Source organism: Glycine max, chromosome 8 (genome assembly GCF_000004515.6).
Source record: "Glycine max cultivar Williams 82 chromosome 8, Glycine_max_v4.0, whole genome shotgun sequence".
Classification (NCBI taxonomy): domain Eukaryota; kingdom Viridiplantae; phylum Streptophyta; class Magnoliopsida; order Fabales; family Fabaceae; genus Glycine; species Glycine max.
Genome location: NC_038244.2, coordinates 36017579 through 36036526, shown reverse-complemented (window position 1 = coordinate 36036526; position 18948 = coordinate 36017579). Strand labels below are relative to the sequence as shown.

General features: G+C 30.0%; 1 protein-coding gene across 1 annotated transcript; it reads right to left on the bottom strand.

Annotated features, from left to right (window-relative positions):
• Window positions 1-5018: 5018 nt before the first annotated feature.
• LOC100791732 (rhamnogalacturonate lyase) lies at window positions 5019-14835 on the bottom strand. Its single transcript, XM_006585842.3, has 17 exons — window positions 14661-14835; window positions 14336-14456; window positions 12424-12505; window positions 11886-12007; window positions 11706-11756; window positions 11234-11353; window positions 10990-11109; window positions 10351-10486; window positions 9626-9808; window positions 8248-8403; window positions 8031-8137; window positions 7665-7758; window positions 7266-7407; window positions 7016-7175; window positions 6262-6378; window positions 5750-5876; window positions 5019-5653 (listed from the first exon to the last, which is right to left on the bottom strand). Exons 2-17 carry the CDS (start codon window positions 14431-14433, stop codon window positions 5408-5410), a joined length of 2061 nt encoding a protein of 686 aa, XP_006585905.1. The 5' UTR covers window positions 14434-14456; window positions 14661-14835; the 3' UTR covers window positions 5019-5407.
• Between the last annotated feature and the right edge of the window lie 4113 nt (window positions 14836-18948).

Here is an 18948-nt window from a genome sequence, read left to right as displayed (position 1 = left end):
TTTCAGTATCGGTTATTAATCGATGTTGAAAGTATAGACGCTAAAAGTAAATAACAAATAAATCCTACAACATCAGTTTTATAAAAAAAATTAATGTTTTATAGTAAGAAATAACAAATAAATGAGTAAAATTTGTACAAAACAACATCGATTTCTATAAAAATTAATGTTAAGTTAGACTTACAACATCAGTTTTTTTTTGTACTCCCTAACATTGTTTTATACTAAAAACTGATGTTGTATTCTAGTAACCAACATCGGTTTTTAGTGAAAACTGATGTTGTTGTTAATCGATGTTGTTTACAAAAATCGATGTTGTTTATTGGATTTGTTTAATATGTTGTTTGTTTTTTAATTACCCGAAATTAACTTGCAAATTGAAAATAAGAACCAATCCAGATAATTTTCAAATAGTTTTTAGCAGAAAATTCATAAAAATTGAATATTTACTATGAATTAAAAATAATATTTAAATTAATTAAAGTTAATAAATAAAATGAATTGTAAAAAGTGTAAATTAAGAAAACTACAATTCTAAAATTACTTAAACACCAATTTTTCATTTTTAACTTTCAGATAATATGTTGCCTACTGGATACGAAGTGTCTTCATTCTCTCTGGTTACAATGGTCTTGCATCATTAAAATGTTGCATGTTATAATAAAGCATAAGTTAATAAGCATATATAATATCAATTATAAAAAATTGAATTACCTTTTAAGTAAACAATTACTGTTTCCAAATTATTCTTGAAACTTCCTAAGATTATCGTTAACATCCAATGCATTGCGTAGTACCCGCACTCAATGTTTCCTTTTTGCTTATTACACTAAATACATTATGAAATTTAGATATTCAAAGTTAAGAACAAATTAGTGTACTTAGTAATAAAAATATAATTTTGAAGGCAAGAAGCATTGTTTAAATCACTTAGTTTAACAATTCATTTAGTAACAGACTTGAATTTACTTTGTTAACTATCATCAAATCCTTTCAAAGCATTGTTCAATAGAAACATGCATGCGTATTATACAATTAAAATATTAATGTTCCTGACTAATGATAATTTAAATCTATTATAAAATACAACTAATATATTAATAATTCCTTTCAGGTAGTTGTTAGGCTTATTGTGCAAGGAATAAAACCAGATGACAACATTGTCCTTAGGACATATGACGACCATTTACCAATGTGCATTGCAGTGGAGAACAGTAAGTTATTATAGTGCATTCATCATTTAAACTCATTTGTTCAATTTAACTTACCCATTCAAGTAGACTCCTAGGTACACATCCATCTTTGAATTCTACATCCAGTTCTTAATATAAATTTTTGATTGAAATTGCGATTACCCAGACCTTTGTATGGAGTATGGCTCGAGGAATCCATACACATCGGTATTCCCCGCTTGCATACTTGTCTTAGTCATTGCCTATTATTGTTAAAATAAAGCAAATTATGTATGTATTTAAAACAATAAGTTGGCTAATAAACAATAGTGTAAAGTGACTTACAAAATCCATAATTGTATAACAAAGATACTTAGACATTAACCATTGTGTGCTATTTCAGAAAGATCTTCATGCTTTATTTACAAGGGAAAGTTGTCATTATACACCCCAAACACAGTAGCTTCCCACATAACCTGCAGTGACTATGTTGGATATCCCTGATGGGGAAATAGATTGGTTAAAGAGTTTTTTAAGCATTTATGGAGGGGGATGACTTAAAATCTTTAATTATCCACGATCAGTGCATTGACGGTGCCCATGTTTCATACTTCATATTGCATGGAAATAGTATAAACTTTGTCAGTAAGTACTTGTAGTTTCTCATGAGGAGGAATACTTGTACTTGAGGGCATGTCACTCGGTTTGAAACTCTCTTGAGACTTAGGCTGATCACCGTTAGGGGGGGGGGGGAGTTGCCTGTGCACCACAGGGTGACCTCGACACTTACTGCCTAGTTTTCCTAAGTGAGAGTGTCGTGTGGACACACTTAGGCTATTTCCTTGAGGATGGTACCACATTGCATTTGAGAGTTGAGATTAGGTGCATGCATCATACTGAGCATGATTGATTGGAATTGTGGATGGATGATGACTATTTGTTGAGTGTGTATTGGACTGATGAATGTTTGTGTAAGCTTATGATATTTGTTAATGTTTTCTTACTAATTGTGGTTATTTGATTTTTTTATTAATTTATTTTATAATAAACTCACCCCTCGCAATTTTTGTGCCATGTGATTGGTACATGTGATGATTGCAAACCTTTCATGGTAGCAGAATGACAGCAGTAGAGTATGTGAAGTAGGATTCTTTTGCGGAGCCGCCATGCCGACGTGATGACGTTGAGATTATTTTGGTAGAGTTGTGTTTGTTAATCAACTCCTCCGTAGCTGGTTTCATAATTCATTTTTTTTGAATTGAGGATGTAAATCACAGATTTAATTATATGTATGAACTAATTTACTTTCCATTATGTGAATGATGTGTACTGAGTTACTATACCTATATATATATATATATATATATATATATATATATATATGTATGTATGTATGTATGAATGTATGTATTCATTTATGTAATGGTGTGTTGTTTGGTGAATATATATCATGAAAAATTTACTTTCATTTTTCATAAGCAAATTAACGGGGTTTTCCATTAAAAATTAAAATTTTCACGGTTTAGAGTAGTGATATCGTATCGATGAGGTGGGTCGTTACATTCTACGATTTAGGGTTCCTCGATTTTTGGCTGATTGAAGGAGTTTGTTGGTAGTTGGTGGTGGTTTGAGTGCAAAGGTGGGGTTGTAGTAGGTTTGACATGCCTGTAGTTGGTGCATGCTCCGTCTCATTCACCTACCACTGTCGACTCTCCACCATCTCCTCCTCTAGCTCCCTCCGAGTCGCCCCCTGGTGTTCCTTTCGTCACTCCTTCGTCAATCTTCTCTCCTCCGTATGAAGCACCAACTCCCTCTTCCTCTCAAAATGGCAATGCTTTAAACGGATTCACCATCATTGGATTTGTTGTCATTTTTGCTGCAATTTTGCTCATGTAGAGAAACTAGAGAGAATTTTGTGGATTTATCTTTTTTTTTTTCTCTTAATATTGTCACAGATTTACGCGAATTGTGAATTCTAGTACTTCATTTTTGGTTGCTTTTTTCTATAATGTGAGAAGATCCATTATTTCCATTATTTTGTGTATTGTATTTATGATGATGAATGAACATTTTCATGATCTTGATCTTTTTTCATTTCCATTCCATTATTATTAGTAATTTCTTAATTATAAAGATAGCCTTAATTTTGTATGGACATAACCTAAACTCATCTCAACTTTAATTTGTTTGGGATGTATGGTTGGATACATTTAAGAGAAGATAGTAGAAAAAAGAGAAATTTACCTTCAACGCCTTCCATTTTTGCATTTCGAGAAACAATCTTAGTTTCTAGCATGTCATGTGAAGAAGAAATTAAATGGTAAAATTATTATATTTTTATTAAAGTAGCATGTGCAATGCACACGATATATTTTTGTTACCAACATCTTAATTGTGACTCTGTAGGTTGCTATTGTAATAGAATTGTAAAAGTTAAGGGTTAAGGGGTTGTGTGTAGGAGTGGAAATGAGCCAAGCCAAGCTTTATTAGGCTTGAGCTCGGCTTGAGTTGAATATATAAGGTTTAAGCTTGGCTCATTACCTGTCATAGGCTTTTTTCTAAGGCTCGGCTCGGTTTACATAAAAGCCTGGCTTGGCCCACGAGCCTATTTAAAAGCTTGCTTAAAGACATATTTGGTTAATTAATTATTTTAAAACCTAGTGAAATATTAACTAAAAAAAGAAACTTATAAAATTTTATATAAGTAATGTAGAAATCCAAAAATAATTGATAAACAAAATCATATTGAATTCAAGTCGTTAAAGCACAAAGTATATCAAACGAAAATAAAAAGAGCATAATATTAAAAAATGTATGGATTAGAGATGGTTTACACTAATAAAGCCAAACAAAAATTATTATTAGTTAAATTAACAATTTTTAATCCAATTTTTGAATATATAATTATATTAAATATTTTTAAAAAGAATATATCTACAATAATTTCATCTTAGTCTACTCAAGTCATATCTTATATACTATTGATCGAGGTCGTACCCGAATTAAATAAACATTAAAAATGCAATATCTAGGAAGTGATCCTAGGTCGTCTCCCAACGAGCAATGATCAACCAAACGTTCATAACAGATAATAATAAAACAGTAACGAATTGTAAATTAAACAGCAAGTAAATTTGAATTAGAAAACAATAGAATTAAAACATGTTTCCCCTTGATTCACAAGCAATTCTCTTATTCTAGGTTATGAGAATTTATCCTTAATCAGTTCAACCACTTAATCCAATCCTAAATTAAATTACTAAGGGAAAATTAACATAAAGCTGTCATTATGTGATTAAACAACACACACCAATTAATCATGAACGAAACTGATCATTAAGCATGAATGTAAATTAAGCACAAAGACAATTAATCAAACACTAAGCATGCATGGATTAATAGCAACAAATACAAAGTAATTGGTGAAATGGAAAAACTGATATGTATTCAATAGTAATAACAAAACATCAAAGAGAACTGTGCTTGATCCTCAAGAGAAAACAATGTTGGAGACTTAGTCTTCCATTAATCAATAGAAATGAAACTGTAGATTGAAGCCGAAACGAAATTGCAGAAAACGAATTTTATTCTACGTGAACAGTGTGCATGAACAGTAATAAAAATTAGAATTCTAAAATCCTAGAATTATTCTCCTCTCTGAAAAAAAAACTCCATAAACTGAAATCTTGGTGTTGTTATATAGGTCCTCAGCCCCAAAGCTCACAAATCTATTTTAAGTCCAAGCCCATAAACGAAATAAAATAAAATCTAGACAAGATAAGATTGGATGAAATAAAATCTGGATAAAATAAAATCTAGATAGAATAAAATCTGGATAAGATAAGATTTGATAAAATAAAGTTATTATTATTGTTAGTTAAACAAGCTGACTTATCAAGCTTAACAAGCTTTTTTATAGTTTGAGCTTGACCTTTTTATCTAAAAAGACTTTTTAAAAAGCTTGAGCTTGGCCTTTATAGTAAATAAGCCGAGCCGAGCCAAACTTTACATAGACCAAGTCAAAGGCCCTCAACAAGCAACTCGGCTCATTTTCACCCATAATTGTGTGTAATGGTAATCTAAAGAGGGGTGTCCGTGTAATAAGTACTAATATGAGAAGAGACCAATGTAATTTGTTCAAAAGAACAAAACAAAATGCCTAGAGTCTACATACACGGTCATCTTGACCGTAGAGACGACTATTTTGACCATATAGACTTGAAAGTTAAACACAATTAAATCAGTGTTAATGGAGGTCGTTCTAAACGGATATAATCATACATAACTCCTTGAAAAGGGTTCATGGCTCTTGACTGCCTCAGATAGATGGTGTTGGTTCCTTTCACAAATCGATCACTTGGTACGTTAATGCTGAATAGCCTATATAATCCATGCACACCATGCCTTGCTATGGCACTATCTCCTCCCATTTTCCCCGTTGCAAAGTCTGGTGGATTAGCACTAGGGTTATTGACCCGAACCTAATGTGATAATCCCAATTTAGAAGTGTAATTATAAAATCATTAACTTTTAGTCATAGAGAAAATGGTTAATTAATTATGTAAAATTTTATGTACCTGAAGGTCAGCATCAGCAGTACATGCCAAGGCCAGTTGCAATGTGTAGTTTCCTCTTATTATTTGATTTGGATGTTCAAATACAATCTGCCATGTGGTTGGCTGGTATGTCTTATTTCCTGTGCTTCTGCAGCGCAATTTACAGTCAAAACTTTACAATTCTGATCACAAATCGTTTATTGACTTTTATATTAAATATTTTTCATCTCTCTTTTTATTTAATTGATTCAATTTAATTTTTTTATTAATAAAAAATTCAATTTGATCCTTTTAATTATCATGGTTGCATAAATGGTGTTAGCCAGATAGGAAACATCACTTTCATACATTGTGATCGTTAACACCTTTACAATCAATTAGATGGAAAGAGCATCATTGACGCAAATTTAAAAATTAAGAAACTAAATTAAATATTTTTATTAATAAAGAAACTAAAAAAAGAGGATCAAAGGACTAATTTAGCAAAATATATATATTGGAAATATATGAAAATTATGCTCAAATTTAATTACCTCGTAACATGAGCATAAAACCAATCCTTTCTATACTTGCTAACACCAACCGTGTAAACAAGATCATCATTTGGATATAGATCAGTATAACGTTCCCACAACCCGTATTGCCTAAACCTGTAAAAAATAGAAATACATTATAATTACGATTAAATTTAAACTTAAAAAGTAACTTTAAAATAAGCATTTTTATATAAATATTTCTTTTACTGTCCTCAACCTGGACTAATGATTTGCTTATTGCAACAATATTAATGGTCTCTAGTTCGAGACATAACAGGTTTAAAATAAAAAAATAGGTTTAAATATATTTTTTATTTAGAAATTAGCATTTTTTATTTTATTCTTATAATTTTTTTTAATCCTTATAAAATATATTTGTTTTTATTTTTTTTAAGCATTTGAGATAACACTTTTTTTATTGTTTAAAATATTTTTTATTATTTGAAGTACTAAAATAATTTTTTAGATGGAAGAAAATGAAAAAAATATTAAATTTTAGACACCAAAAATGTATTTAAGCCTAAAAAATATAAGGATTTTTAAGAAAAAAATAATATTTACCAATTAAAACAAGAAGAAATCTATTTTTTTAAACCAAAATAGTTTAGACTAACGTATTAAAAAATAAAAAATTATTTATTTTATTAAAATAAACACTTATTTTAACAATTGGCCCTACATCAATAAAAGTGAAAAGAAAGACTTGCAAACAGAAACAGCAATTGTAAATTAATAATGGGTTTTGGATTACTTGTCTCTGTGCTCTTCGTTGTATAATTTGTTCATGAGCGTAGGATAAGGGTCTGGTACATAGAATTCTGCAGACGTGCGATCTGGAAACCCAATTTCCCATAGGGTTGGTCCATTTCTTGGAGGAACATACACAAGTGAATCCAATTTGATGACTCCTCCTAGAGGTTCAAACAAGTAATTGTTAAATTGGGCAAAGTAATGACTTATTTTGGCCTTAACACACAAGATGGTTAGGGAATAAATTCTACCTTGTGTGATGGTGATTGTAGCATTATATCTGTAATCACCAATGAAGCCAGGAATCCATGCATAAAAATTATAGTCACCTGGCACAATATTATTTATTAGGAAGAAACCCTTTGTATCAGCTCGAGTCCAGAATTGATAACCCTGTGAGTGGCATAAAATTTTCAAATCCATTTTAAGTACATCGATATAAAACAATTAAAGAAAGTAATAGTGTGTTTGGATAACTACCAGAATTGATTATGGAACTCAAAATCACAGTGAAAAGTTGAAAAAGTGGAAACAATTATCTATTGTTTTGGCTTTCAACGTGGTTTTGGAATTGATTGTGGGAAAATTGAATTTAATCCAAACGTGTTACCAGTAAAAATAAGTTTCATTGGCTCCAATTCCAAATATACCTTGCTTTCTATCTGCCATGATCCTTCATCTCCAGGCAAAGCTAGCCCAACATAAGCATTGTTAGCATATAGAAGTTTACCTCCTCTGAAGTACCTGGTGAAGCATGGAAATAAAAGGAACATTAGCCACTTTTATATTTTTTGGTCTTAACCCTTTGATTTATTAGAAAAAAAATATTTTAATTAATTCGAAATTTGTTTGAGAAATAAAAAAAAATTTAATCAATAATTATTTTTGTTAAGGATCGATCAATGATATTCAAATAATTCAATTTTAATACTTTGGTTTTAGCCACTTTAATATTGATATCTATAGTATGGAATTGAAGTAATAAAATGTAGGCACAGGGCATTGATCACATTTACCTATCTTGGACTAATAATCTTCCCAAAACTATTCCCCTTTGATTCGGTGGAATGAAATCTACTGATTTAGGAAAATCGTAAGGCCAACTTGTGACTTCTTTAGATTGCTGATTGGTTACAGAACAGAATCAAATCACGTTTCATAAGTCATATCATAAGAACTTTAATAATTTTTTATATACAGTCACGGTTTTGTGCTGCTAGGGCTAACTGATACCTGCTGCACAGCATCTGACCAGAGGGATAGTATATCATCCTCTCTTGAAGCATTGTTAAAATAGGCGAATACAGGGCCAAAAACCTTTTTATAAGTCTCTCCTTGTTGAAATGCCATGGTTACCTCCTTGCCAGCATAGTGAGTACTCATAAACATCTGCACAAGATTAAGATATGCAAACTAGAAGTGAAATAATACGTACATGAAGTATCAACTTATATATTTTGGTGTATATATTTTATGATTAAATTGACCATGTCTTGGTAATGTAAAACGATGTTATACTGTGATTCTATTAAATATTATCTTTTATAATAAGTTTATTAATTTTTATAATAATTATTTAAAAGGTTATATATTAATATTAATTTCTGATTGTTTGACCGTGTATATTAGTTTTTTACTATGATCATTAAATTCATACTTTATCTGGTATTGGACTCGAGCCTTTAAGCGATTAATAGAGCTAATGAAAAAATTTGAAATTATAAGACCAATATGCCTATAAAACAATGGTGGGTATATATTGGAACCATATAATTATTTATTTTTAAACAGTAAATTAACATGTTATATCATTAATTTTTTTATATATAGAAAGAATCGCATCATAGGATATTGTCATGGGATATTATGGTGTTATGGTAATTGTAAAACATGTTACTTCACCATGACATTAAGAAGTATTATTTCTTATAATTTTTATTTTATATTTAAAAAATAAACAGTTTTATTAAAAAAATATTTTTATTTGTACACTAGTTAGTTATTTAGCTTTAAAATAATCTTTAAACATAAAAAATAAACTTAATTATATTTTAGTCAATGAAATTTAAAATAAATTTATTTTTGTTCCCAAATTAAAAAGAAAGAATAGTCTCTCAAATTTTTTTTAAAAAAATATTTTTAGTCTCAAAAGTCAAAGGACTTCAATAAAAAGTGTGACATAATACTCACAAGTAGACACGTGCTAAATGTTGGCAGCATAAAAAAATAAAAGTTGTCTTTCTTGGAACATTAAAAACTTATTTTTTAAAATTTAAGAGATTAATTTTTTTTTTCAATTTAAGAAAAAAATATTTTAAATTTGAGAGGCTAAAAATATAATTATCGGGTAAAAGTCTTTGAACCTTCCATATGCAAACACACTAGATTGGGATTTGGTACTGCTTTGTTTGGTTTCGTTCTTATGGTGGGTTTGACTTTTAAGAAATTGATGAAAAGAGAAGAGAAATTTGCAAAAGAATAACATAGGTCTCACATTTCTTTTTCTTTTTTTTTAATTTATTTTAAATATTTTCTTAATTTTTTAAATTTTTTTTTTTTTACACAATCAAACACACACCTCCTTATTAAGAAAGATGTTGAGGACACATACCGCGAGAGTGATGGGGCCAACATGGGAAGTAAGGTCCTGCTTGATGGGCCCAGCATTGCGAAACTCGTTGCTGGGCGTTATCATCCAGAAACCCACGGATGGTGCATTAGAAGAATCAACACTGATCCACCCATGAACATTGTTGTCCTTGTTCTCACATGAGTACTGGTATTTATCATCCACCTGAGCCCAACACAATTCAAAAACACAATCATTTCATTCGTTCATGGCGCTTTGAAGTTCGAACCAACAAAAGGTAAAAACAGCCGAAAGAAAATTGGCAAATAAAACAAAGCACACATATAAATCAACAAGTAGTTCTTGCTATAAGTTTTCTTTTTTTTTTTTTAATATAGTATTTGTATGAACAAGTCTCCATCCAAATTGCTAATTAATTTTTGTTAGGAAATTTGAGCATATATAAAATGGATTTTCCTTTTAATATGATTTATTTTATACTTCAGAATTAATTAGAAATTGATTTCTAAACTATTTAATTAAAGAACATAAATTATTATCATTTATATCAATTATTATTGATAGTTATTGATCCAAGTGATATTAAGTATGATCCTTATATCTCAAGTTCGAGTCTTATGTGAAAAAATAATATAATTGAGAGAAAAAATCTCATCATAAATAATCAATTAATATATTATTAGATAAAAATTAGTTATTAACTAAAAATTGATGAATGTTTCACACAATTTTGTAATATTGCATACCTCTCCTCTGAATTTTGGGCTGATTGGTCTGGTTAATAGAACTGCTTCTGGGAATGCTAGGATTTGTCCAGCTTCTCTGTCTCTCATCGTTGGCATATTTCTCTGCCTTTCATCTGATATAGCCATGTAGTTAAACCTGTGTCGTTGATTTTTCCATTAGGAAATCACATAGTAATTTTTTTCTATAAAAAAATTGTTTGTCAAAATAAACTATTTTACTCTGGTCTAAATTTTTAGAGTATAGTTTTAATTAGAATTTTTTATATTGTGAATTAATCATAAATCATGTGATAAATTGATACGTTTTATAGTAATTATTTTGAAAATTATAACTAGAGTAATTTCTAATTGAAAGTATAGAATTATTTACACAATAGTATATGAAAATTAAGCTTTTAATTTCTCAATAAATTTTTCATCTTACTTACATAAAGAAATTCACATGAGGATTAAATTAAAACAAATCAAACTTAAATTTTCATCTTTTGCATACAGTGTAAAAATTTTCATATAGTAAAATAATAAAAAATCATTTTGAATATAATTTTTAAAATAATTATTATAAAAATTAGTAATATTATCATGATCATAGTGCGTTATTATCAATACATTCTAATTAAACACTTTCTTTTTAATTACCTGTCTTTCTTGAGTTTGAATACAATCCTAATTTGGTCAATCTCCGCCGCGGGCAATCCTTCAGGGCGATCAAATATTGCATATGAATAAAACCCTGAATCACCATTTCGAAAAATGTATCTGCATACATAATTTAGTTTCATGTAACGCTAATTAGCGCTTATATATATTTCTTAACTAAGAATTATCCCATAATTAAATGTTCTCAAAACAATGGTACCAGAGACTAAGACTTATAATCCACCTCATGTCAATATTCATGGGGACACTTGAGTCATTCATGGATGATGTCCATGTTCTTGAGAATGAAACCTCGACCATATTCTCGTCAGCTGCTATAACCGAAAATTTTGTCCCGTATATTCTGCAGTATGTTTCCAATAATTATAAATTAGTCTCGTGAATTACTTCATTGCAGAATCGTGCATTACTTTATTATTGTACTAGTTTGTCATTAATTAACTATACGAATACACCCATCAATAATTTTTTTATTCATATGAATTAAATATGACGCGAAAGAATTTATAAGACTCACACGCACACGATTCAATTAATCAATCGTCTTTGTAATTAATCCTTTTTTAATTCATAAAAATCAATGAGAGGATAAAAAATTTATAACAATTTACACATCTTGTTTAATCCATTAAACTAGATTTTATTAGTACACGGTCAATAATTTAATATAATAATCCAGAAGACAAAAATTGTACCTCTGACAATTACTAGGCTTTCCCGGTGTATTCCAAACCACGTCCAAGTACCTACAAATATGAACACGTATATTCGCTCAATTAATTAAAGTATCTTATTATGCCTTATAGTCTATTTGACTTTATACCAAACTTGATTATTTAGACCCAACTTGAATTTCATATGAAGTAGGCACATACCCTCTATCTTGATCTTCGTTTTCATCTTCAAGTATATTGTGAATTCCGTTATATGATATTCCAAGTATGTAGCCCTCAGGCTTTGAAAAGGTAACCGCGACAATACCATTGTCAACCACCAACTGAAAAAAAAAAGTGAAAGTCCAAGACAAATGTTCGGGTAAAAAATGATGTACACGTTTCAGTCGAAAAGGAAAAATCTAATCCAAGATTTGATTTTTTTTTATTTTATTTTAAGCCACATTACTAATTTAATCCCTCTATTTATTTAATTAATTCAATTGGTCTATTTATCATTAAAGCTTTGATTTAATCTCTTAATTTTCAATTGATATAATGTTCTTCTTTCTGTCAAATTGATAGAATTGGCATTAACTTTTTATATACAGGGCACACTAAAAAAAAGTAATGAAATTAAAAAATAATAATAAGAGAATCATATTGAAATAATAAAATAAATAGAAGGACAAAATAGTCATTTCACGCTTATTTTATAATTTTGAACGAATTAACTATTCTAAAAGCCAGATGGTATCACCTGTTGGCGGTTGTTAGAATTCAGCATGACTCCAGAATTAGAAGTTCTCGATTTCTTGGCCAGGGTCTCCCTTAAACCTCTTCTGGAGATGAAGGACATGCATGGAAAGAAAAATACTTTAATAAATTGAGTGGAATAATTAATTGTCATGGACTATTGTTTGCGTTTGCAACAGGACAATATTAAAGAATGAACAAAGAATATGATGACAGCGAATTTGAATTAGAACTGGAGATAGTTGACTTGTGGATACATACATATGTCGGTTCTGGACAAATTTCATTTTCCTTTTTTGTCAAAATGTCAATTTTGTGAAATGGGAGAGAAACAATGAGAGACACTTACAGAAGTCAAAATTTTATTGGTTTGATTTTGAGATTTAATTTACTCACGTACTTTCGTGAACATATAAACTATGTACAAATTGCAACAAAAGAAAACTATCTACAAATATAAGCTATATTAGGAGACTGCCAAATGTTGCATAACAAGTGATTTGCATAAGATATGTACATATAAATTTAGGTATTCTTTAATATTTGTTGATATGCTTTTTGAACAGAAGACGGAATATTTCGTTATTTTTGTAACATATCATTATTATTGATGCAGAGTATGTGACAGAGTTCAAATTAATCAGATTGAATTGAGAAATATAAGCTGTATTAGGAGACTGCTAAATGTTGCAAAAAAGAAACAAAATATTATGTTAAACTAACTTTTTTAAGCATAAACTACTTAATTTTAATTTTATTTTGGTTTAAATACATTTCGCATCCCTATAATTTATAATTTTTTTTTATTTTTGTCCCTATAATTTTATTTTTATTTTTGTAAAATGTGTTTTTATTTTTGTTTTATTTTTCAAAAACTTTAAATCACACTTTAAATAATAAAAAATACTTTAAAAAGTAAAAAAAATATTATTTAAAATATTTTAAGGATAAAAAATAAATAAAATACATTTTGTAATGTCTAAAACAAAAAAATTACAAGAACAAAAATAAAAAAATGTTAAATTATAAGGAAAAAAATATTTAAATAATTCATTTATAACCAAAAATTACTTTTTAATTAACACCAAATTTATAAACACTAACCTAAACTACACCATTAGGCATTAGTTACATAAATTACTACAAATTATCTGTGGTGCAGGTTAGTAGATACATAGATATATAGGATTCATGAGACATGTGAAATTAAAAGTCAGACAGGCCTAAGGGAATGACGTGGGGCAAAAATTGATTCCTTCCATTATCACAGTAGCTAACTTGTGAAATGTCTTTTCATTACCATGATAAACCATAAAGTAATTCACCCATATCACAAGCGAAAGTTAACTGAAAATAATAACCCATAGATTAACAGAAAAGCTAATAAAGGACATGGAATTCTAAAAGGTCTCATGTGATAGGAAACGGGAACACAAAAGACAAAGAAACCGTGACTCTTTCTGCTTATGCCCCTCTCTCTCTCATCATTTGTTTATTTTAACTAGAAATGCTACTTTTATAACAATAAAAAGGATCAGATAATTTTAAGACACTCCCAAAAATACTCCTCCTAATAAAGTTATAAATAGTTATAAAATATATATAAATAGTTATAAAAATATGAAATTGCATATTGTTAACCTTGAAGATATAAAATGGGCTAAATTATTGACAGTCTAATAAATTAATATTTGTTAGATAAAAAATTATTAACTTTTCTTAAAATAATTTTTCATGAAAAGAATAAAAACAACATCAAACTTGGAATGTTTTCCTTTTAGTGCTTTCATCTCATCATCATCTCATGTTTCTCTCTTTTGCTTTTCTTTTTGTTCTCTCTTACACACGTAAAGATCATAGCAGATAAAAATGCAGAATTGCCAATGAGAAGCAAAAGAAGAGAGAGAAGAGAGAACCTTGATGTTGTCTTCTCAGAACAGACACCGAGCAAGAAACAAAGCCACCAAAGGAAAAAAACCCGTTTGCTCCTCCATCCCACCACCTTCTCCTTCATCTCTAAATAATATTATTATGAAACTGCAAGAAAATATATATATCATTAGCTTCATTTCATAAAAATGCTTCACAGGAATAAAAAAAATGCAAAAATTAACTCAGGTAATGCTGTTAAAATTGCAAGAGATTACTAAAAAACACCATCATTCCATGCGCATATATGGTTGCTAATGAAACGAATTTTAATTAACCCGAGAAAGAGAATTCTGAAAGAAATGGACGAACCTTTAGAATATCACAAAATGTATTTCCTTGTGAAATACAAAATTTAGAACAATGGGAGAAGAAAGGCAAACAGAACAATATTCCGAGTTTTTGTTTTCCCTCGGAATTGTTTGTCTATTCCTGTTCTCCGTTAATCCTTGGAACCTTAATGATACGAACCTTAAATAAACGTGCTGACATTTACTTGAGGACAAGTGAATGGCCTTTATATAGTATAATTGAAAATCAATGGCAAAGTCTAGCTTCTCTTTCATGTTACAATTATTTTTTTCCCATTTATTTTAGTTTTTTTTGCTAAAATGGGTTTGGTAAACCCCAGCCCTTCGGTTTCCACAATTTGACATCAAGGAAGTCTTTACCTTCAGCGTAGGGCGTGGTCCACTCGGGGGGCATGGCTGCCTTTTCACCAACGTATCATAGGGACAAATTAATAAAAGAACCCCCCCGCCCCCCAACTGAATCTCATATGGCAATTAGACTGAATAAGAATCAGAGCATAAGTGTAATAATTATTCAATTATTCATGTAACAAAAACATTGAGAATTGATGAAAAGTTATTGGGATAACTGATTTGACACTTAAAATGAGATAAATGATCATTCTTGTCTATAAAGATATAAAGAAGTGATAATTTAGCTATTGAAAAAAAAAATTCTTACTTTTAAATATGTAAAAAATACAATAAGTATGTTTGTAGAATTATTTTGTCATTAAATTATAATTTTTAAAGATTAATTTAATATTAAATTGTTATTTTTAGGATTAATTTGATATTATATTGTACAATAAAATGTAATTGTTGCACTTTTTATACCTTTAGGAATTAAATTTGAAATTTCATTCTATTAAGAACTAAATTATCATCCTTTTACACTTTTAAAGACAAAATTGATTATTTACCTCACTTGAATTCCTTAGTTAAGGATTGAAATTAGATCCTTGACTTGGAACAGAATTGTGACTAGAGATTTTATTTTATCCTAAAATAGAGTAACTTGGTAGGAAAAGTATTAGTTGATGATCAAATAAAATTCTTAGATATTTCTTTGCTATAAAGATAAATTGACAATTGATGACTAAAATTCAACTTAATGAAAGTGTTGACAAAAAATGTTCAATAATCGTACTAAATAAAATATGTTTCTGTTAATGAAGTTGCTCGTGCTATTATACCAAAAGCTTGACAAAATTAGAGACGTGATTGGTAGCAAATTGAAATTAAACATGCCCCAAAGAACATATCGTCTAACATAATCCTGCTAGTAAAATGGGGGCGTTTGGTATGTACATAATTCACTACTAAAAAAAATAGTTTTTTACGAAGCACCTTCTAAGACGGTTCTTAAAAACCCGTCGTCGTATATGAGGCAGTGGAAATTTCATAAATATATGGTGTTCCAATGAAGACGGTTTTTCAAAAATTGTCTTAGAAACCACCATTCTAGGATGGTTTTACTAAACCGTCTTTATTTATTACGGTTCAACGACGATTTTGCACCTGCATCGTCGTTGTCTTTTCACACTATGCCAAGTTTTTACCACGTGATTTATCTTTTTTTTTTTCTTTTTTCTTGTAACGTATGGAAGACGCTTTGTCCTCTCTCACGGATGGAGGACACTTTTACTGGGGGCGCTTTAACTCAAGATATTCTCACCGCTACTATTGCCAGTACACAGGACCTCCTCTAAGAAACGATGGCCTTTGAATCGGTGACACAATTGCTCTTCTCTTTGTCGATGTCATCCTCGTCTCTCTCATAATCGCATTTGTCCCCTGTAAGTTCCAATTCCACATTCTCCCTTCTCTTTCAAATTCATTTCAAAGCAGAAGCTTATGTAACGTACGTTTATTAATTAATTTTAGATACGAAGATAGATTGGGACGCTTACATGTCACATGTTACCGGATTTCTTGGTGGAGAACGAGATTACCGAAACCTCAAGGGTGACACTGGTCCTCTCGTCTACCATGTTGGCTTTCTCTACATTTACTCTGCTTTCTAGTATCTTACCGAAGGACCCTACTCAGGTCACTCATCTTTTACTTCATCATACAAAATGCTTTTACAGAGTGCGCAAATCTTTAGAAACCTCATGGTTGGGTATTTTTTGTCTTAAAATAATCTTTCCATATTGTCAGGTGAGTTTCTCTTAGGCTTCAACATTGATTGGTTCTTGATTTGACAAGGTCTTTTACCAACAACATCATCTTTCTTTCTTTATTTCTCACTTAATTTATTACATTATAGGTTAAACCAATTAGGTATGTTATTTTGCAAGCACTCAAGTATTGGACAATTCTTCCTGCTCCCCTCGATACTCCCGACCTTTTTGAAACTAGATCCTCCTTAAAATCAGGCATTTATGGATGGGGTCTCTTTACTCGTAGAGATATACAAGAAGGAGAGATGGTAACTTCATTAATTTAGGAGTTAGTCAACTGTAAGGTAAATACCTTACCACAATTTCTTCTTAAGACATTAAGTTAATGCTTGTTATGTTTGTTTGCAGGTTGTTGAGTATCATGGTGTGCACATAAGGCCTGGTGTTGGTGATCTGAGGGAAGAAAAATACCATTCAGAAGGCTATATTTATTTAAAAATTATTTGTGATTATGGTGGCGGGTAGAAGTTGTGGAGATATGTTATAATTTCCTTGACTTTATTGACTTAATTTTTGTAGCACAAAGTGCAACCAAGACTACATTTTTAGCTGCTACCATTCGCAAATGTAGTGGAAATGAGGAGAAAGGGAAAACAATATACAATGCTTACGGATCAAATGGGCAGGTTTGCATATTCTTTACTTGTAATATGCTTAATAACATCTCTATAGTGGCAATCCTCAAATGTAGGTTTTTTCGTTTGACTACATTGTTAACTAAGTTATTCAATAGTGATCACAACCTCCAAAAGAGTCCTTTCTTCATTGTGGTAGAATCTTACGGTGGCAAATTTGTTGTCACTCTTGGATTATCTGTTATCCAAGCTATTCATAAAGGAAAATTAAAGCTTAAACTTGGAGGTATGTATATTGTATAATTGTTTCTTAAAGTGTATCTATCATTTGTCGTATTCTAGATTAGGATGCTTGGAAACAATTCTTGTCTATGAACATGGTTTAATGCATGTTTGGATAATTGTTCTGAAAGTTGTTTTGGAGAAAGATACTCTTTTAATCTTTTGCACCGAATGTAGTTTTGTAAGGGGTGCAACAGTTATTCAATTTGACATTGTAGTTTTCATGGGGGCCCTTGCTTAAATAACTTTGCAAGACTTGATGACAAGGGGCTACAAATATCAAACATGTATATCTATTTTCCACCTCACACAAACACATTGATGAAAAGTACGACAAAAGGATTATTATATAGTATGTCCTTCAATCATTGTCCATTTTTTCATAGCTGAGAGGATCAAGCAACAACTTGAAGCTAGTCAATTTGTTAAGTGACCAATTCATGGAGTGATTTTGAATATGTAATTAGCATTAGCAGCAACTCTATAGTACTATACTATACTTTCATTCAATATGTTTTATGTCATATCTTTTTATAATCTCTAAAGTGCTAAAGTTTCGTACCATGGCACACAAAATCTTATGTTTGGATATTTAAGGATTTCTATAATTTTATGTTGGATTCTAGAAGTGATTCAACAACCGTATCCGCAATGAAGCTGAAATTATTCAAAGAAATATCAATGAGGCGATACTCCAAGCATCTTACTTCAACTAGATATTCAATTTTTTCCTATCTAACATGAGGTAAATATCTATATTTACCTCAGTTATTATACTGCACAACATACTAATTCATAAGAAGGAATTAGGAAAAAGCAAAAACATATAAATGTTTTTGTTATAAATGTACTGCAGGACACACACTTCTTAAATGTCCAGGTTTATAGTTTTTCCTAACTAGTCTATCACTGGTGTGTTGTATGGTAGAATTAAATACAAAATTAGTTATTCTCTTTAGAATGAATATTTTATCACTACTAAATAAAAAGTAGGCTGAAAAGCCAGATTAGTTAACATGACTAACTCACCAACACTTGTTATCTTTCTCTCCAAGCACACAAAATAAAAGTGGTAACATGATAGTGGGATTTAAAAATAAAAATGAAAAAAAGGGAAGGGAAAATGCCAAGAGTGTACTAGTGGACAATGGTGGTGTACTCCGTTGTGGAGCAAAGAAATCATGCCAATATGACTATCAAAGTATAATGTGACAATGACGCACTTGCTCTCTATCTCTACTTTCTTTTGCCTTCTACTACCTCATTT